Source organism: Phytophthora cinnamomi (assembly GCF_018691715.1).
Source record: "Phytophthora cinnamomi strain GKB4 chromosome Unknown Contig40, whole genome shotgun sequence".
Lineage (NCBI taxonomy): Eukaryota > Oomycota > Peronosporomycetes > Peronosporales > Peronosporaceae > Phytophthora > Phytophthora cinnamomi.
In genome coordinates, this window is record NW_027150973.1 from 588,563 (window position 1) to 608,071 (window position 19,509).

At 56.6% G+C, this 19,509-nt stretch overlaps 8 protein-coding genes across 9 annotated transcripts; 3 read left to right on the forward strand and 5 right to left on the reverse strand.

Moving 5' to 3' along the window:
- Window positions 1–387: 387 nt before the first annotated feature.
- IUM83_15026 (Peroxisomal trans-2-enoyl-CoA reductase) lies at window positions 388–1,626 on the reverse strand (the record flags this gene model as incomplete). Its single annotated transcript, XM_067939809.1, has 6 exons — window positions 388–654; window positions 723–930; window positions 1,009–1,081; window positions 1,146–1,327; window positions 1,411–1,499; window positions 1,567–1,626. The coding sequence occupies 6 exons, from the start codon at window positions 1,624–1,626 to the stop codon at window positions 388–390; spliced, it is 879 nt and encodes a 292-aa protein (XP_067791295.1).
- A 496-nt stretch (window positions 1,627–2,122) lies between these two features.
- On the reverse strand, window positions 2,123–3,358 carry IUM83_15027 (Peroxisomal trans-2-enoyl-CoA reductase; the record flags this gene model as incomplete). The annotated part of the gene is made up of 6 exons (XM_067939810.1): window positions 2,123–2,383; window positions 2,452–2,659; window positions 2,720–2,792; window positions 2,868–3,049; window positions 3,122–3,210; window positions 3,290–3,358. The coding sequence occupies 6 exons, from the start codon at window positions 3,356–3,358 to the stop codon at window positions 2,123–2,125; spliced, it is 882 nt and encodes a 293-aa protein (XP_067791296.1).
- A 297-nt stretch (window positions 3,359–3,655) lies between these two features.
- IUM83_15028 (Cyclopropane-fatty-acyl-phospholipid synthase) lies at window positions 3,656–4,888 on the reverse strand (the record flags this gene model as incomplete). Its single annotated transcript, XM_067939811.1, has 1 exon — window positions 3,656–4,888. The coding sequence occupies one exon, from the start codon at window positions 4,886–4,888 to the stop codon at window positions 3,656–3,658; it is 1,233 nt and encodes a 410-aa protein (XP_067791293.1).
- Window positions 4,889–6,092: 1,204 nt separating this feature from the next.
- On the forward strand, window positions 6,093–6,887 carry IUM83_15029 (uncharacterized protein; the record flags this gene model as incomplete). The annotated part of the gene is made up of 4 exons (XM_067939812.1): window positions 6,093–6,274; window positions 6,351–6,396; window positions 6,470–6,781; window positions 6,867–6,887. The coding sequence occupies 4 exons, from the start codon at window positions 6,093–6,095 to the stop codon at window positions 6,885–6,887; spliced, it is 561 nt and encodes a 186-aa protein (XP_067791294.1).
- A 2,364-nt stretch (window positions 6,888–9,251) lies between these two features.
- On the reverse strand, window positions 9,252–9,579 carry IUM83_15030 (Acyl-CoA dehydrogenase; the record flags this gene model as incomplete). The annotated part of the gene is made up of 2 exons (XM_067939813.1): window positions 9,252–9,264; window positions 9,323–9,579. 2 exons carry the CDS (start codon window positions 9,577–9,579, stop codon window positions 9,252–9,254), a joined length of 270 nt encoding a protein of 89 aa, XP_067791246.1.
- Window positions 9,580–9,860: 281 nt separating this feature from the next.
- On the forward strand, window positions 9,861–11,274 carry IUM83_15031 (YjeF family domain-containing protein; the record flags this gene model as incomplete). Its single annotated transcript, XM_067939814.1, has 8 exons — window positions 9,861–9,930; window positions 9,989–10,437; window positions 10,502–10,596; window positions 10,662–10,723; window positions 10,790–10,842; window positions 10,912–10,964; window positions 11,041–11,112; window positions 11,169–11,274. The coding sequence occupies 8 exons, from the start codon at window positions 9,861–9,863 to the stop codon at window positions 11,272–11,274; spliced, it is 960 nt and encodes a 319-aa protein (XP_067791245.1).
- Window positions 11,275–11,654: 380 nt separating this feature from the next.
- On the reverse strand, window positions 11,655–13,518 carry IUM83_15032 (uncharacterized protein; the record flags this gene model as incomplete). Of its 2 annotated transcripts, none has more annotated exons than XM_067939816.1 (7): window positions 11,655–11,769; window positions 11,860–12,171; window positions 12,356–12,447; window positions 12,545–12,649; window positions 12,754–13,101; window positions 13,180–13,272; window positions 13,447–13,518. In XM_067939816.1, 7 exons carry the CDS (start codon window positions 13,516–13,518, stop codon window positions 11,655–11,657), a joined length of 1,137 nt encoding a protein of 378 aa, XP_067791368.1. The 2 variants fall into 2 exon arrangements, with proteins under 2 accessions (XP_067791368.1, XP_067791367.1); XM_067939815.1 differs by having other exon boundaries at window positions 13,180–13,275.
- A 1,005-nt stretch (window positions 13,519–14,523) lies between these two features.
- IUM83_15033 (xanthine dehydrogenase, molybdopterin binding subunit) lies at window positions 14,524–18,861 on the forward strand (the record flags this gene model as incomplete). The annotated part of the gene is made up of 1 exon (XM_067939817.1): window positions 14,524–18,861. The coding sequence occupies one exon, from the start codon at window positions 14,524–14,526 to the stop codon at window positions 18,859–18,861; it is 4,338 nt and encodes a 1,445-aa protein (XP_067791262.1).
- Between the last annotated feature and the right edge of the window lie 648 nt (window positions 18,862–19,509).

Below are 19,509 nucleotides of genomic sequence, written 5' to 3' on the forward strand. Positions count from 1 at the left end.
ATTCGCGTTTGAGATTCCCTACAGCACTCAAGGTGATGTTTTGTCTTGGCGTTGTCAGCTTTGCAGCGTTTGCTTTGTTCTAAGCCACTAGCAAAAACCAGTGGGGGAAGTGCTTGATGAATAGATTTCGTTTGGAGCAGAAATATAGTGCTTAAAATGGTTAAGCACGTGAGGGAAAAAAATCGCAGTAGAGCCGACATCGCACGTTCTTGACTGATACTACTAGTACGCAATTCTGAATTGGCATGTCTTGAGTTTCTCTCAACATTATCAGCTTTGCTGCGGGCATTTTGATCGAAAACTACGACAAAGATGTCGAGTATTTACGACTGCAAGCAGAAGTGGTAACTTACGCAAAGTGCTGCAAGCTGCAGTACAAGTTGTAGTCTACAACTTGGCGCCAACCGTGCCGTACGGGGGGTTGTTTTCGTGAGTAGGGACAGCAAGCAGCGGACCCAGCAGATGCCAACCGCCATCAACGTGCATGGTGTCACCCGTCACGTACGCTCCAGCAGGAGACAGGTAGTACAGCACGCCTGCCGATACTTCTTCGACACTCCCAACACGCTTCGCCGCGGTGGCCTTTCTCGCTCCCACGTGGAACTGCTCAGCTCCGCCCTCGTAGTTGTCCACGCCACTTGACAGGATGATTCCCTAGCACCGCATTCACCATTAATCCAGGATTTCACAACAAACCATCTCAAGTTGTCATGCTAACATACCGGTGCGACGCAGTTCAGAGTAATGCCCGACGCAGCCCACTCCACGGACAGCGACTTGCTGAGGTTCTCGATTGCAGCACGAGCCGCGCCGCTGTGCGCCATCAACGGGTAGCCCTTGTCGATCACGAGGATGATGTTGACGATCCTGCCGCCGTGCTCCTTCATGTGCGCGTGGTACGCCTTCTTGGTGACCATAAACGTGCCGTTCCTGCCCAAAACCGTCGCCATAGCACTATCAGCACAAGTTGCAGCCAAGTTCCAAGTAGTTCATCTCTCTACAACGTACAGGTTCGTGCGCATGATAGCCTCCCAGCCCTTCAGGTTGACCTTCTCGATCGGGGCGCGGAACTGTCCCCCAGCTAGCATCCAATCACCAATTAGCCACCTCACACAGGAAAACTGTAGTATTGACACACTGCGCACCATTGTTGATGAGGAAGTCGATGCGCTTGTACTTGGCCAGCGTCTCGTCCACCAGGTTGTTCACCTGCTCCTCCTTGCGGATGTCACACACGATGGGGTGGATGACGTCCTTCAGGTCGCGACCGGTGGCGCTCAATTGGCTGCGGATCGTCTCGGCCGCCGCACGAAGGCGCTCCTCGTTCCTGACGATTCAGATGCACAATTAGTTCAGAGTCAGCCCTCGGTCAATTGGCCGGCAATTTAGAGGAGTAGTTATGTATCACACCTGGCTGCGATGACCACGGAGCAGCCGAGCGACGCGAGTTCGTGCGCGATGCAGCGGCCGATTCCAGTGCCGCCTCCAGTGACGATAGCCTGCCATGGAAGGTATCAGAAAGATCAGAGGTTGGGTGGTGGGTTGGTGGGGCGTGACGAGACGCACCACTTTGCCCTGGAACAGGTCGGGGCGGTAGATGCTCGAGGCGGTGGGCGCGCGGATCATGATGCGGCGGTGGCGGCAGCGAGGCGAATGCAGTTGTGGCGATCTATGCTGAGGTTGATGAAGCTGTTGATGCATCAAATAGCTTCAACAGCTGTTTAACATCGATTCAAAATTGAATTGCAAAGTTGAAGTTGTTGAGAAAGAGCCCAAGCACATGTAACGGGAAGATGTCGTCATAAGCGGTGCAGTCTTGAGAACTTGGATCTGAGAAAGCTTGGCCAGGATAATAAACGTCCTTTAGTTCTCCTATGGTATCGTACTCACACATGTCCTCGATGACGAGAACTTGCGCAGGTCAGCTTCCTCGTTGGTGAGCACGTGGCATACACCTCTACTCACGTTTTTTTCTGCTTTGCCACCCCTAACGGCAAAGCAACCACTAAATCCCTCGCACAATAATCCTCCAAACCACCTGATGTGAAAGTAGAAATTCAAGCATTCCATTTACCGAAGTCCGAGGCGAGTAGCGGGGATCCCGAGGATATCTTGTAGTAGTCTACAATTTGCTTGTGCCGTACGGGTGGTTGTTCTCGTGCGATGGGACATCGAGAAGGGGTCCCATGAGATGCCAGCCGCCGTCCACGTGCATCGTATCACCCGTCACGTAGGCACCGGCAGGAGACAAGTAGTAAAGCACGCTCGCTGAGACCTCCTCAACGCTGCCCATTCTCTTTGCCGCCGTTGCTTTCTCCGCCGCGTACTCAAACATTTCCGCGCCACTGGGGTAGTTCTCAACGCCGCTGGATAGGATGATACCCTGCACGACACAAAGCTCGTTACAAATTGGTGATCCAGATGCAGGTGGTAAACTTCTTCTTCGCGTACTGGAGCAACACAGTTAAGAGTGATGCCGGAGGAAGCCCATTCCACCGACAGCGACTTCGACAAGCTTTCGATGCCAGCGCGAGCAGCAGCACTGTGCGCCAAGCATGGGCTGCCCTTATCCAGCACGATGATGATGTTGACGATGCTGCCGCCGTGCTCCTTCATGTAGGCGTGGTAAACCTTCTTTGTCATCAGGAAGGTTCCGTTTCTACAGTAGAGCATTTGGTTAGCGATTGTTTGCTTGAACTGGAAGGTACACACAACTTACAGGTTGGTGTCCATGACAGCCTGCCACCCGTTCAGCGACACGTCTTCAAGGAGCGAACGAAACTGACCGCCAGCTACAAACAGGCACAAGCGGGTTAGCTTAACGCTATCGAGACGTTGGTAAGTAAACCGAGGGCTTGCACGCTCACCATTGTTCACGAGGAAGTCCACGCACTTGAACTTAGCCAAGACTTCGTCGACCAGGTTCGACACCTGCTCCTCGCTGCGGATGTTGCACGCGATCGGGTGCACCGAGCCTTCGGACGCCGGGTTCGCAGCCTTCACGTCAGCTTGAATCTTGTCTGCAGCTTCTGTCAGCCGCTCAAGATTCCTGGATTGCAGCACCGACAAACAGGCTTCAATATGGCTCCTCCATTATCAGCGCCGGAGCTCCAACACCTACCGAGACGCGATCACAACCGTGCAGCCCAGGAACGCCAGCTCGTACGCGATGCTTTTGCCGATTCCTGTTCCTCCTCCTGTGACGATGGCCTACAATGGCAACGGTGCACTCGTGTCAATCAGAGTTCACCCCCGCCTCTCCTCTCCTGGCGCTCGCACACGCACGCACCACTTTGCCGTCGAACAGACCGGGCCGGTAGATGCTCGGCGCCGCCGGGTTCCGCGTCGGCTTCGCCATGAGCTCCGAAGCGATTGTGCTGATACGTGGCAGGGGAGAGTCGATTACTGTAGCGCCCCGATCCCCAGCGATACTGGCCCCTCGTTTTACAGCCACAGCGCATGACGTACGATATCCTGGACCATGATGCAGTCGTCACGTCCCGACAGAACTTCTGCTTGGATTACTACTATTATCTTCAGAGTAACCTCTTGTCTACGTTGGTTGTATCCTATGCGCAGGCAAGGCCATGCTTTCCACCTCCAGATAGAGCTGTGGTGAGCTGCTGGTGCTGCTGGCGCTTACCTGATGCCTCGTTTATCTCACGGCGTCGTAGCGGTCCGCGCGCTTCTTAGAGAAGACGATCTGCACGAGCTGGATGGTGCGCGCGCGGAAGCCGGCGGCGCAGTACTGCAGGTAGAAGTCCCACATGCGGCAGAAGACCTCGGGGCGGTCGATGTCGCCCTTCTTGAGGTGGGCCTGGAAGCGCTCGTACCAGCACATGAGCGTCTTGTCGTAGTCCGGGCCGAGGTTGTGCACGTCCTCCACGATGAGCTTGCGCTCCGAGAAGGTGACCATCTGCGCCACGGACGGCAGGAAGCCGTTGGGGAAGATGTACTTGAGGATCCAGAGCTGGATCGGCACCTCGATGGAGCGGTTGGCGGCGATGCCGTGCACCAGCGCGAGGCCGTTGTCCTTGAGGCAGCGCTTGATCACGCCGTAGTACTCATCCAGGTTCTTGAAGCCCACGGCCTCGATCATGGCGATGGACACGACGCGGTCGAACTGGCCGTGCATCTTGCGGTAGTCACAGTACTCGAAGCTCGTGAGGTCGCTCACGCCCTCGCGCTTGGCCCACTCGCGGGCGCCCTTGAGCTGCTCGTTGGAGATGGTGATGCCCGTGACGTGCACGCCGTACTCCTTGGCCAGGAAGCAGCCGAGGCCGCCCCAGCCGCAGCCGATCTCGAGCACGCGCATGCCCGGCTCGAGCTTGAGCTTCTTGGCGATCAAGTGCAGCTTGTTGCGCTGCGCGGCGTCCAGGTCGTGCTTGTCCTCGACGCCCTTCCAGTACGCGCACGAGTACTGCATGTACGGGTCAAGCCAGAGCTTGAAGAAGTCGTTGCCCAGGTCGTAGTGGTGCGCGCCCACGATGCCAGCGCGCGAGGGCGACTGGTAGTTGAAGATCTTGCCGCCCAGCGCGACGAACTTGGCGTTCCAGGCCTTGAAGATCTTGCGGCGCTTGTCCGCGGGTAGCGACAGCAGGCGCGTGAGCAGCTCGTCCAGCGGGATGATGGCGTCCCACTTCTTGGCCATGTACGACTCGCCGATGGCCAACATGCCGCGGTGCACCCAGTCGAGGAAGATGTCCTCGTCGTACACGCGGATATCGCGGTCCAGCACGATGTTAGCGTCCGCCAGCATGCCCTTGAAGAAGGTGGCGGCGCGCGCGCGCAGCACGGGGCGCATGGCCGCCCGCACCAGGTACGAGCCGACGGCGGCGCCCGTGACCACGGAGGCGGCGATCAGGGCCGATTTCTGCTTGTCCGACATGGCGCGCTGGTGCGGGAGAAGCTCTGCTTTGACGAGGGGATCTTGGGGAGTGAGCGCATTGACACGTCGACCCTGACTCGAGCACCAGCGCCGGCTGCTGACGTGTGGACCTGCTCGGTCAGGTGCAGAGATCGTGGGGCTGAGGATTTTCGCGCAGAGGCAGGGTGGTCGTCAGATGCGGTTGTGAAGGTACGCTTTTGTATGCTTTATACTGGAAATCGGCAGTTATGAACGACTGAGCAACTTGTGAAAATAAAGTCTGGCAGGAGGTACTACCGGTCTTTGGCCGATTGCCCCAGGCGTCCAACCCAGGGGAGGATAGTCGAGGCGGACAAGAGCACGAAATGGATCCATGACGCCGGCCCATGGGCGCTTTGCTCGATTCAGCGCGCAGTGCGCTCGGGGCATCCTGTGCATGCACTCAAAGGTTGAATGGCACTGCTGCTCTGCTGCTGGAAGCCTCTGCCGGCGGCAATAGCTCACTCACGCCGCAGCCGCGCTGCGGGGATCCGGACGTGCGCATTGCAAGTGCAGAGCTTGACTTACCGCCAGTGGCGGCGGCCCCATCTGTGTTGTTGTTGCTTGCTCGGGCCGAGCGGCGGGCCCGCGCTTACGAGGGGGTGTGAGGTGGCACCGCGCCACTGGCACAGCGACGTCGAGCTCGTGCCGCCGGTCTCGGAGGGCATCTCTTTATCGCCGCGACTTCAACTACGCACATGCAGCCTCGCTTCAAGTCGCCTGGCATCACCAGCTCACGCGAGCACCGGCAGCGCGGCCTGACATCACCGCCTCACGCGAGCGCCAGCAGCGCGGCCTGCTTCCACTTTGCTTGTCAATGCGTTGCACAATGCAAGCTGAAGTTGCGAAACGGACCCGTTTCGGGTAGTCGAGCTGCGAACGCCATCGCAGAGCGGGTCGAACCTTCAAGCTGTAGCACAACGCTATCGTCCCCTTCAATATGAGCGCGCATAGTTAGTATGTTAGAGCCAGGAAGCTCGCCGCAACGTTTAACATCGCGTGCAGCGTAGATGGCTACATACCGATCTTGTACCGGTACGTTACCGACTGTGCATTGGTCAAAATCAAAAATCTCTTTTCGCGCATGCGCATTGGCTGAAAATGCTGTGCGGCCTCAAACGCGCCGCAAACCCGACGTGAAGCCGGCAGCGGGGATCGGGAGCGAGATACCAGCAGCAGCAGCAGCATGGGCGCCAAGCAGTCGCGCGTGGTGACGAACGAGGCGGCGGCCGAGCTGCGCCCCGAGGACGAGCACGACGGGAAGACGCGCGCTTCCATCCGCCTCACGCCGGCGCTCATCGATCAGATCAACGGCACGCACGAGGCCTCGGCCAAGGCTCAGCAGGCGGCGGGCGGCATCAACGCGCAGTACGCGGGCAGCATAATAGTATACTACGGTATCATTATCACTAAATTGTTTCGCCGTGGTATTACTACTTCGCAGGCAGCAGGCGGTCATGAAGAAGCAGCTGCAGATGGCTTACAACAAGGTGCGTCAATCCATGAAGGGATCAACGCTGAGACCGTGGATCTGTCTGACACGTAGTAATGCTCTTGATGCAGGGCGCTGACGACTACCGGAAGAAAATGGAGGTGGAGCTCAAGCAGAAGCAGCAGCAGGCCGCCACCACTGGAGCACCCAGTCTGGCGCAGCAGGCGCAGCTCGCCAAGGAGCAGGAGGAGCGCGAGAACCAGCGCGTGGAGCAGCTCGTGGCCGAGATCAACAAGAAGAAGTACCGCGCGCCGCTGCGCGACGTGCAGTGCTCGACCGAGCGCGAGGCGTGCTTGCAGTGCTATAGAGACAAGAAGACAGACGTCTTGAAGTGCAAGGAAGTGGCCGACGCCTTCGTGCGGTGCGCCCGACAAAACACCGAGGTGCGTTGAGCAGCAATGGCAGGGGGAACGAACCTGCAGTACTGACGTTGTCGTGATTATTTTGGTTTTGCTGTTGTTTGTGCAGAAATTCGTCGGAGAGAACTGAAGTATCTTGCCGATTCAGATCATCTAGCGGACTCGATAATTCACGACGATGATGAATGTGGGCATTCTTTTTTTGCTTGGACCCCGTGTATGCTAGTGACTTGATGAGCCTCCTTAAGGAACAAGCGCTGGCGCAAAAGCAAACTGCTTGCCCAGAAGAAATCAATCAAAAGAGAGATGGCGATGTAATAAAAGCCTTGTGGAGATATGCACTCTTCCCGGGCACGTAATTTGCTTCTCCTTGTGGAATGTTCGTCCGGATGAATGGTTCAAGTAAGTTTGTACTGCATTAAATGTTTTGGTTTCTTGTGTCTTCCTACTGTCGCGCGAGTTTGCCGTGAGGATTCATTCCTTCACGGTCTCGCGGCCTTCACTAGGTCATTCCAGCCGGCGATATCTTAGTTCTTCTTCTCGAAGATGCTGCCAACCATGCCGGGACGCACGTAGTCCTTGGGCTTGCCAATCTCAGCGCCGAGGGCGTCGAAGTTGTCCACTTGGATGATGATCTCGCGCGCAGCCTCGACTTCGTCAATGAACTTCTGCTCGTCAATGGTGGCACTGCGCTTCTGCTTGCGTAGTGCGGAGAGCGTCTTGTCAGCCTTGACAGCCTTGGGGAGCGTCGCGTTCAGCAGGGTCACACGGTCCTTCGGGTTCTCCGACACGAAGACGTTGTCACTCAGCAAGTTACGAATACCCGAGTCGGTGGAGATCAGGTCCGAAATCTGGCGCCTCTGCTTGTCCGTAGGGGCGTCGTACGGCAGGCCGAACGGGAATGACAAGCCGCGCATGATCGGACCAACACCAGGAACAGGGAAGTTTTTGCTGATGCCCACGATGCCCTGCTGCGCTTCGTAGCAAAGCTGGGTCATGGCGTAGTCAAACATCGCGTCAATCCCCTCAACGTGGCGGTTGTTCTTGTAGAACCACATTGCCGAGTAGCCGAGGTACAGGCTTGAGAACACATCCGCAAACCGCCCCGAGATCATTTCAGCAAACTTTAGCTTGCCGCCAAGCACCAGTGAAAGATCTGCGCACATCGCGAAATTCTTCGAGAGCTTGTCCATCTGAGACTCGTAGTGCTCAAGCAGGCTACTTTGCTTTTTGATACGCGAGCGCGTGACCGCCGTCTTCAGTGAACCAGCCGTGTTCGTCACACCGTGCTGCACCAGGTTGACCAGCTCCTTCTTGAAACCTTCCAGATCATCGCCGTGTTGAATCGTCTTGATGAGCTCGTACAGGTGAGGGTGAGCACGGGTAAGACCTTGACCGAAGATGATGAGCGAACGCGTCAAGACATTCGCACCCTCAACAGTGATGATCACCGGCAGCGTTGTGTACATGTTGGCGAGGAAATTGTTCGGGCCCTTGCAGATACCGGCGCCACCAAGGACGTCCATGCCACGAACGACAGCATCACGACCCCGGTCGGTAATCTGCTGCTTGCATACACCACTGATGACAGCGGGCTGCTCGTGCTGGTTGATCATTGCATTAACCATGTGCTGGCCACTCGTCATGATGAAGGCGTTGCTGCCGATGATAGCAAGCTGCTCCTGAATGCCCTCGAGGCTGGCAATGGGGACCTTGAACTGCTTGCGGACGCGCGCGTAGGCACCGACAGCATTCACCGACAGCTTCGCACCAGCGACTGCTGCGGCAGGCAGACTAATCGAGCGGCCTTCGGCCAGGCAGTCCATGAGCATGTTCCAGCCGTAGCCAACACGGGTCTGGCCACCGATGACCTTCGACATCGGGATGAACACATCCGCACCCGTCACAGGGCCGTTCATGAAAGGAATCGAGATGGTATCGTGGCGTTTGCCCATCTGAAGACCAGGGTGGTTGCGTTCAAGCAGCGCCACCGTGATACCCGGGTGGCCCGTGCCCTTCAGCAGCCCCTGCGGGTCCTTCACATCCACAGCCAAGCCTACACACGTAGCAACCGGTGCCAACGTGATGTAGCGCTTGCTGAAGGTCGCACGGATGCCCAGCACGCCATCCTGCTCACAGACAACGCCCGTGTCACGCATATTAGCGGCGTCTGATCCCGATGACGGGCCTGTGAGACCAAAGCAAGGCAAATGCTTGCCGTTGGCCAGGCCCGGGAGGAAGTAGTTCTTCTGCTCCTCCGTGCCGTAGCGCAGCAGCAGCTCAGCGGGGCCCAGAGAGTTGGGCACGCACACTGTCACGGCCGCCGTGCCACTGCGGGTGGCGATCTTGGTGATCACGACCGAGTGGCCGTGCGCGCTGAACTGCTTGCCGCCGTACTCCTTGGGGATGATCATGCCGAGGAAGCCCTTCTCCTTGATGAACTGCCAGACCTTGAGGGGCAGGTCCTGGTCGCGCGTGACGCCGTAGTCGTCGATCATCTCGCACAGCTGCTGCACCTCGTTGTCCATGAAGGCCTGCTCCTCGGCGTTGAGCTGCGCCGAGTACTTGTCCAGCGTGGCGAGCGACGGCGCGCCCGAGAAGATGTCGCGGTCGAAGCCCACGGTGCCGCTGTCCAGCGCCGCCTTCTCCGTGTCCGACATGCGCGGCATCACGCGCTTGGCCAGCTTGTACACCTGCTCGCCCACGAACGTGCGCGTCTGCGTCTGGTGCAGCACCTGCACGGCCGGCAGCGCCGAGCGGGCCGTTACGAGCCGCAGCCCGCTGAGCCGTGTCGAGCTCTTGAGCAGCGCCGGAGACAGCATTCGTTGATAGGAGAAGAAGAGGGCGAGGAGATCCTAGTGTCGGCTAGCGCGTCGATTCGGAAGTGGCTTGTGTGGGTTGCACTGCGGCCTCTCGTCGGCGTTGAAGTGCGACGTGTCGTCCTCTCGCTGATTGGTCCGTTCGGGCTCACGTTGGAACTGCCGCAGATTCCGACGTGGTATTTGAACCTACCCAATAGCATACCGTACGGAAAATTCTTAGTCATTTTAATCACCGGTATAGGACCGGTTATACCGCTTTTCAGACTCAGTTGAAGCGAAGCATGTCTGCGCGCTCGCTGGTGTCGCGCTTGATCCCGCCGCTCGCGGCGCACTGGCACAAGGGCCAGCAAGGTGCACCGCCGTTATGCATGCTCTCTGTGCTTGGGTGCTGATGTGCTGGCTGCTGTAGGGCGCGTGGGCGTAGTGGGCGGCTCGTTCGAGTACACAGGGGCGCCGTTCTACGCCGGCGTGTCGAGTCTCAAGACGGGAGCAGACCTGTGCCACCTCTTCTGCGTGGAGGAGGCCGCGGTCCCCATCAAGAGCTACAGCCCCGAGCTCATCGTGCACCCGCTGCTGCGCTCGGATGCGTCGCTCGCGAGGCTCGACGAGTCGGAGCGCGTTGCCGCCTTGGCGGAAGCGGTCGAGAGGATCGCGCAGGTCCTGCCGAGGCTGGACACGCTCGTCATTGGGCCTGGGCTCGGGAGAGACGCCGGTGTGCAGGAGATCACGCGTCGGATCATTGCGAAGGCCAAGGACGCCAACTTGCCGCTGGTTCTGGACGGCGACGCGCTGTACCTGGTGAGTCTGGAACCCGAGACGGTAAAGGGCTACAAGAACGCCATCCTCACGCCCAACGCGGTACGTGCTGGGAAATAAGCGTCGTGGCGCAATGTAAGCCTGTTGATGGAGTAAGTTCCTGTAGATGGAGTATGCGCGGCTGTGTGCAACTACACGACTGCTGCCGAACGTTGACGTCGCGCAAGCTGCGAAGATCCCGCCGGCTCAGCTCAGTGAAGCGTAAGTGGTTGCAACTGTTGTTGTTTGGCTGTAGGTCTCGCGAAGGCACACTAACTATTTCGCAGTCTAGGATTCCCGGTGGTCGTTCAGAAGGGCAGTGTGGATACGTTCTCCGACGGCAAGATCAGTACGGCGACGGTAATTCGTGGTGATTCATTTACGTACGTACTAACTTCTTTGTTTGGTCGTTTAGCGCTAACAAACGATGAATTTGGATGTCCGCGCCGATGCGGAGGACAAGGAGATGTATGCTTGCGATGGAGTTGTATCGTAGCTGCTCTTGGGAAATTGCACTAACTGCTGGTGTATGTGAAGGTGCTGTCTGGGGCCATTGGAACGTTTGCGGCGTGGACGAAGCACCTTGATCTGTGAGCTGTGCTTCACTTTGCTGGAATCACTTCGGCATGGATCATCTCACTAGTCCTTTGTCTTCCTATGGCTCAGATCGAACGTCGACTTCACGGGCAATCCATTGCTTCTTGCTGCGTACGGAGGCTCTCTTGTGACGCGAGCTAGGTTAGTTGTGCCATACCCGTTGTCTCTTGGAAGAAAGGCTGACATTCAGTTTTCAGTTCATCTCTCGCCTTTGATGAGCATCAGCGCTCGATGACGGCACCCGACGTCTTGCACAGCGTTGGCAAAGGCTTCGTCAAGGCGTTCCCTAACGCATCTATGTAGGTTAGCCGAAGTCGGAGTGCCTCAGGGCTGAAGATGTTGGTGGGTCATGTAGAGTCTGGATCCCACTGCAGGTCCAGCTTTAGTTGGCATCCACCTTGAGCAATGGCGACAATTTTGCGGCTTCATGTGGCATTAAACATTTTACAATAGCCATCGAGCTCCGAAGCTCGCGAACGTAGGCTGAAACTAAAGACGACCTCGTTCTACCATCGCTCCTCTCAAGCCACGATGGTAGGCATTCGTCAAGAGGCTGAAGTGCCTCCACCCGCGCATTTCTAGCCTCCGTCTCTGTGTCATGCTCTCGCTGTTTTCGTGATCTCCCGCCTGATATCCAACGTCAGGCGCCCACCTCCACCTTCACCCTCCCTTCTCGTACTAACCTAACATACGGCGTTAATGGTCTTGTAGAGATCGCCAGCGAGCTTTTTCGTCGACTCTTTCTGCGAGAGCGTCAAGATGTCGCGAAGCGTTTCAGGCAACCGAGGCAATTCCAAGCTGTGATGCACGATACGGTAGAAATGTCAGTACCGTTGAATTCTAGGTCCATATCGAGAAAAACTGGGCTGGAAAGCACGGTGCACGTACTCGTTGAGTGTCGAAATATCATCAGCGAAGTTCAGGATGGTATAGATCGCAAAGCGCACGATATCTTCGTTGTCATCCTTGAGCATCGACTGCAATCCGGTGACGAACTGCTCCTTGAGCAGGTCGGCAAGCGCACGACGGTTCGAGTCGAACTGACACAGCTCTTTCAACCGCTTGGCCACCTCGTAGCGCGTGAACGGTGGGCACTCCGAGTTGATTTCAAGCAGCAACATCGAAAGTTCTTGCGAGTCTACCGACAGAGCCCCTGGGAAGAGTTCGCCTGGGCTCGACCAATCCGCCATGATGTCAAAGCTGCACACAGACAGCACGGGAACCAGACGGGATCCAGCAGCAGAACACACAGAGCAATACATCCACTTGAGTTAAAAATCGTTTTTCCACGTGTGCATGGCGCCAGTTTGCTGTTGCCAGCACCACAGCGAAGCACCAAGCATAAATAAGCCAAGAAATAGCAGCCGTGGCAATATGTTCCAACCTGAGTTCAGGGAGTCCAACCATGTCCTTGTCAATTGATCTGCACTCCTTGCGAATGGAGTCCGTCAATCCGAGGAATTTGAACTCGTCGCCCTGCCAAGGAGCAGCACGAACGTAGCATCAAATTCCACTAGCCCGATACAGACAACGCCGCAGCAACGATTGGCAACTGAAAACAAGCAATACGCACCGAGCGCAAATTGAAGTCGACACGGATGGTAGATTTCATGGCCAAGCGGTGCAGCTGCACGTTGAAGAACACTTCCTCCGCTGCAATCAGCGCGTAAGCGTCCATCTACCAATCGCATCCCCCGCACAAAACGTCAGCACCAAGCGTCAACTCACCGTTCTCCAATACCCCGAAAGGTTGCGAAACAGCAGACTCAGTTGTCAACATACCGTCCAGTCGGCATTGCACGAAAACTCGACGTCTTGTGCCCGCATGGCCTTATGCAACGTCCGAAAAACCACGTCGGGCTGCTCGCACGACTCGAACATGGGGTTCACTTGGCGATAGCCAACCTCTCGGACGTCGGGCACGTCTCCAGTGGGCACGAACACCTGCGACTTGGTCGCGGTGTCTGTCCCTGCGTCGCCCGCAGCGGCGTCGAAGACGAAGTTCTTCGGCTTGTGCTGCATGGGCCCGAGCCCCAGCACCGTGGAGCCGTCCTCCAGGTCCTGCAGCGTGGCTGGACTGGTAGTGAACACCACTTTGCCCGGCGGGGGCGGTGCGAACACGTCCTCCGTCTGCAGATAGATAGCCACATTTGACCCATTAGCCGGGAGTTTTAACCCATTTCTGCCGAGAATTGGGTCAAACCGCACCTGCGAGTCGAAGCGGGACGTCATGAACTGGGTCTCCACGTTGGCGCGGCGGTAGGTGACCTCGCGGTCGGGGATCTCCAGCGCGCTCATGCTCTGCTGATAGGTGACACTTGAGTTTAGTATGCCCCAACAGTTATACCGGTGTCATTTGACCCGCCAAGAGTGCGCCACTTGCGCGCGCGCGTTCGCGGCCGCCACGGCGCGAGATGACGCACGAACACGTGGACGGGCTAGAAGACACGCTGGAGAATGTCTGGGGAGACTCACCTCGTCCAGCACGAAGCCCTCGCGGTGCTGCACCTCATCGATCCAGTCGTCTTCCTGCTCACTCCTCGACATGTTCGTCCCTGCTCCTTTTCGTCGGTTTTTAGTGTCGGGGCCAGCGCTGAACTCTGTACAGGGGACGAGAGTTCTCTTGTAGAGGGTGGAGGGACCAACACTCACACAAACCAGGATTTTGAACGTTAACGGTTATGGTTAAATTCGCATTCACGTCCTCAAGCTGAGGACCTTGAGCGGCACGGAGCAGAGAGAAACGAGTGCTTTGCTCCAGGGATAGAGCCTCCAGCGAGAAAAATGGTGACGAGTTTCAGTGCTGATCCAAACACCATTCTTTACTTTGTACTTTGGATTTGGTACACAGGTTTGTCACCCACCCAATGCATCGACTTGGGATCTTGTGGGGCTGAAGTTCAGCCACTGAACACTGGGTCGAAGTCGGTGAGACTTAAAGGTTTTAATGATGGGTACAGCAAAAACATTGTGTCTTTCGTGCACGTACTTGGCCGCCAATGTGCTGTGGAACACTGTGCTGTAGAACACTGACGTCAACTCGTATCCCGCGAGGCGCCAGTGCCATAGCGCCAGTGCCAGGCAAGCGCCTCAACATGAGACCGTGTGCGCTGAGCGCACTGCTCTCCAACGCCTCGCAACGGAATGGCGCCAGCACGGAGAAGTCCGCAAACAACTTCAAGACCTGCCAGAACTCCTCCTACCCACCTCCTGGTTGATGAATGAATAGGGGCAAGTGCACCTCAAGTAAAGTTAAACAACCGACCTCTCCATGGTGACCATTTGCTACCATGCGCTTCGTAATACAGTGATAAAATGCACGGGCACACCTTATGGCTCGGCGTGAATGCATGCAGTGAATGCCAGCCATCACGCAAACTCTGTCGGGCCGACGGAGGCTCTGTCAGCCAGCCGCGATTGGCATGTTGAAGCGGTCCCCGTGCATAGCCGGCAGTAGAGTATCAGATGCCAGTGCATGTACCAGAGGAACGCCATTCTTCAAGTGGCGGCCCAGGAGACACCACCAACTCCTCGTAACCTCCTCCACCTCGGATGCCGCCGCACTTTGCGTCTCCGCCCTCTCCCGTCTCCGTCGACGGCGTGCGCCGCGACCTGCTGCTGTACGTGAACGGGCGGCGGCTGCAGCTCGCCGAGCGGGACGTGCGGCCGGAGCAGACGCTGCTGCAGTTCCTGCGCCAGGAGCTGGGGCTCACGGGCACCAAGCTCGGCTGCGGCGAAGGTGGCTGCGGCGCCTGCACCGTCATGGTGTCCAAGTTCGACGTGGCCACGGGCCGCGTGCGCCACCTGTCGGTCAACTCGTGCCTGGCGCCGCTGTGCGCCATGGACGCGTGCGCCGTGACGACCGTGGAGGGCGTGGGCGCCGCCTCGGAGCTGCACGAGGTGCAGAAGGCGCTGGCCGAGTCGCACGCGTCGCAGTGCGGCTACTGCACGCCCGGCTTCGTCATGGCCCTCTACTCCATGGTCAAGCAGCGCGAGACGGGCGCCGAGCTCTCGATGGAGGACATCGAGCACGGCATGGACGGCAACTTGTGCCGCTGCACGGGCTACCGCCCCATCCTGGACGCCGCCAAGAGCTTCGGCGACGACGCGGGCAACGCCCACTGCAAGGGCACGTGCCCAGGCTGCCCCAACGCCAAGAACGGCGGTGCACAGGTCGACATTGAAGATTTGCACGGAGACGGACCCAAGGAGGCCACGAGCTGCTCGTCGCGCAAGATCCGCGAGCTCGCCAAGCAGCGCGAGCTGCGTGCAAAGCACGAGGGTGAGGCTGTGGCTGTTACTAGTGAAGTGAAGAAGGCTGCTGCTCTGGAGGTGTCGACGTTCCCCAAGGAACTGGTGGACCAGGCCATGACGCCGCAAGTGCTGCAGATAGATGGGAAACACGTGCAGTGGTTCGCCCCCGTGACGATGATGCATCTGCTTCAACTCAAGAGTCAACACCCCGACGCGAAGATCTCGGTGGGCAACACGGAAATGGGCATCGAGACCAAGTTCAAGGGCTTCAAGTACGTGCACTTGATCAATGTGAGCCGGATCTCCGAGCTGGTGGCTACGCGAGATGTTACACGTGACGATCATATCAACCAAACAGTCTTCGCTGGAGCGGAGCCGTTCGAAGGAGTCAAGTTTGGCGCCGCTGTCACGCTTACTGATGTCAAGCAGCAGTTATCGGAGCTCATCAAGACTTTGCCGTCGTATCAAACGCGCGCGTTTGAGTCCATCGTCAAGATGTTGAAGTGGTTTGCAAGCACGCACATCCGGAACGTAGCCTGTATCGCCGGCAACCTCGTCACGGCGAGCCCGATTTCAGACATGAACCCCTTGCTCGCTGCTATGAACGCTTACATCGAGCTCCAATCTACAAGAGGTGCGCGCTATGTCCGAGTGCGGGACTTCTTCCTATCATACCGCAAGGTGGAGATGGAACAGGACGAGGTCATCACGAGTGTGTATGTGCCTTACACGAAGAGATGGGAGTACATGCTCCCGTTCAAGCAGGCACGTCGGCGTGAGGATGATATCAGCATCGTAACGGCAGGAATTCGTGTGAAACTCGAGTGTTCTCGAGAAACTGGAAGTTGGACGATCCAGGACGCGTCTGCAGTCTATGGCGGTATGGCGCCTATCACGAAGGCTGCATCGGAAACGGAACACTTTCTCATTGGTAAAGCTTTTGACGCTTCCACATTCGATGAGGCTTGCGATGTTCTTCACTCGAGCGATTTCAAGCTTCCCGATGGCGTTCCTGGTGGCATGGCGAAGTACCGGGAGAGCCTCTGCTCATCGTTTCTGTACAAGTTCTTTATCGCATCGTCGGAGCGCCTTCAGCTTGACTTACAAGCTAACGTGCACACCGCGTCATTGCTATCAGAAGCTCCAGTTGTCGAATCCAAGGAGCACTCTGCGGGTAAGTCGTTCTTGCATCACGTGCGCCCTGCTTCTCAAGGAGTCCAAAGTTTTGGTATGGAGACTGGTGGCCTTCAAAATTCAAAGCATCAGCCAGTAGGCGATAACACCACAAAACGCGGACCTGTGGGAGACCCTCTGATGCACAAGTCGGCGTATTTACAAGTGAGCGGTGAAGCACTATACACTGATGACATACCGAACACTCCAGGAACTCTCCATGGCGCTTTGGTTCTGTCTACTTGTGCTCACGGATTAATCAAGAGTATCGATGCAAGCGAAGCGCTGGCTATGGAAGGTGTTCACCGCTTCTTTGATGCCTCGATCTTCGAGACGGAGAAGCTTGGGTCTAACAAAATTGGCCCTGTGCTGAAGGACGAGGAATGCTTTGCGTCGAAGGAGGTGCTATGTGTTGGTCAACCTGTGGGTATCATTGTAGCAGACTCGCACGAGCTGGCCATGGCGGCTGCCGACAAGGTGAAGGTCATGTACGAGGAATTGCCTTCAGTGACCACGATTGAAGAAGCCATCCGTGAGAAGTCATTTATCCTCCCAGTGCACACCATTGACAGTGGCAATGTCGAAAAGGGACTGGCTGAATCGGATATTGTGCTTGAGGGCGAGGTGCACATGGGCGGACAAGAGCAGTTCTACTTTGAAACAAATGTTTCCCTCTGCACTCCCCAAGAAGGTGGCATGAAGATTATCTCCTCCACCCAAGCCGCAACGAAGGCACAGGTGTTGACTGCAAGAGTACTTGGTATCAACTCGAACCGGATCACGAGCACGACAAAGCGAATTGGTGGGGGATTTGGCGGCAAGGAAACTCGGACCGTGTTTGTTACGTGCGCTGCTGCTGTCGCGGCCCATGTCATGAAGCGGCCTGTAAAATGCATGCTAGAACGTCACGTGGATATGCTAACCACCGGTGGTCGTCACCCGTTCTACGCAAAATACAAGGTTGGTATCAAGCGCGACGGAACCATTTTGGCACTTGACGTTGATATCTACAACAACGCGGGTTACTCGATGGATCTATCGTTAGCAGTGATGGATCGCGCGCTTTTCCACTGCGATAACTCGTACAGAATCCCGAACCTTCGTTGCAATGGCACTGTATGCCGCACCAACTTGGCAACCAACACCGCCTTCCGTGGATTTGGTGGGCCCCAAGGGCTTTTCGTGGCGGAAACGTACATCGATCACATCGCGCGCACACTAAAGCTCAGCCCGGAAGAAATTCGCTCTCGCAATATGTATGTCGAGGGTCAAACTACGCACTACGGCCAGCCGTTGGAAGATTTCAACTTGAAAACGCTCTGGCAGCACACAATTGATCGCAGTGGCTTCGAGGCTAAGAAGGCCGAGGTCAAGGCATTCAACAAGAGCAACCGATGGAAAAAGCGAGGCGTAGCGATCCTACCCACGAAATTCGGAATCAGCTTCACGTCAAAGTTTATGAACCAAGGTGGTGCTTTAGTGCATGTGTACGCAGACGGAAGTGTGCTGGTGTCGCATGGGGGAGTTGAGATGGGTCAAGGTCTTCACACCAAGGTGATTCAAGTGGCTGCGCGCGCTTTCGCCATTCCGCATGAGCAGGTGCATATCGAGGAGACCTCAACGAACAAGGTGCCGAATTCACAGCCGTCAGCCGCCTCCATGAGCACGGATCTGTATGGAATGGCCACGCTAGACGCGTGCGAGCAGATTCTGGCACGTCTTGCACCTATCCGAGAGCGATTGGGCCCAGATGCGTCATTCAGTGAGATCACAAACGCTGCCTACATGGAACGGATTAACATGTCGGCCCAAGGATTCTATATCGTTCCGAACGAGCGATGCGGCTACGACTTCTCCAAGTCTGTTGCAGAAAATATCGAGGTTGGGACAGCGTTCAACTACTTCACGACGGGCGTGGCGTGCACCGTCGTGGAGCTGGATGTCCTCACCGGGGACTTCCACATGTTGAGCGTTGGCATCCTCATGGACCTCGGTGCAAGCATTAACCCTGCGATCGACATCGGCCAGATCGAAGGCGCGTTCATGCAGGGCTTCGGCCTGTTCGCCCTGGAGGAGCTGGTGTGGGGTGACAACGGACACTCGTGGGTGAAGCGAGGCAATCTCTTTACTCGAGGTCCTGGAGCTTACAAAATCCCGAGTGCCAACGATGTTCCCCTGGACTTCCGCGTGTGGCTCGAATCCAACCAAAAGAACAAGTTTGCCGTGCACTCGAGCAAGGCAGTTGGTGAACCACCGCTCTTCTTGGGCTCCAGTGCGTTCTTTGCTGTCAAGGAGGCGATTTACTCGGCAAGGGCGGACGCTGGTCTCCACGACTACTTCGAGCTGCGCAGTCCCGTGACTCCTGAGCGGGCTCGAATGGCGTGTGCAGACGACATGCTGAAGAAGGTGTTCACGGCGCGCGGGGCCGACATGGTTAGTTACCAGCCCAGTGGGAGTTTCTAAGAGAAGGACGCAGTATGTGCTTGAAATTCGATGAGTTGACATTTTGTGTTACAACACTGCACATATATTCATGGATCGTATCCTTCACCTGAGTCTACAGGTAGTCTACGAGGCTCCATCAACAGCAAAACATCGAGGTCAAACTGAGACAAAGGTCTGTGCCATGCACTCGTACACTTTCTTGGCAGCGTTGTGCCGAATACCAATGAATGACTTTTGCGCCAAACCCTGTCGATGTCAATACATCGAGATGCAAACCCGGTCGATTTCAATAAATATCTTAGCGAATTCTTCCCCTCCCTTCTTCCTCATTCCAGAATCCGCCGTCTAGAGGAAAAATGGTGAAGCTTCTGTGTGTAATTGTTGGACGGCCGAGGGCCGTGTTCGGTGTAGAGATCGACGCCGCCCTGCAGGTGTGGCAATTGAAGGAAGTGATCAAGGAAAAAATCGACTACTCGGGTCTAGCCTATGAGCTGCAGCTCTTCCTGGCGAAGACTAAGGAAGACAAGGGAGACATCCAGTGGCTGTCAAACGAAAGCGAGGCTGCACTGGACCTGGAGAAAGGGATTATCCACCAAGACAGTCGGACGCTGATCGATGGAGAGAAAATGAGGGCGACGTGGACAATTAAGGACGTAATGAAAAGAA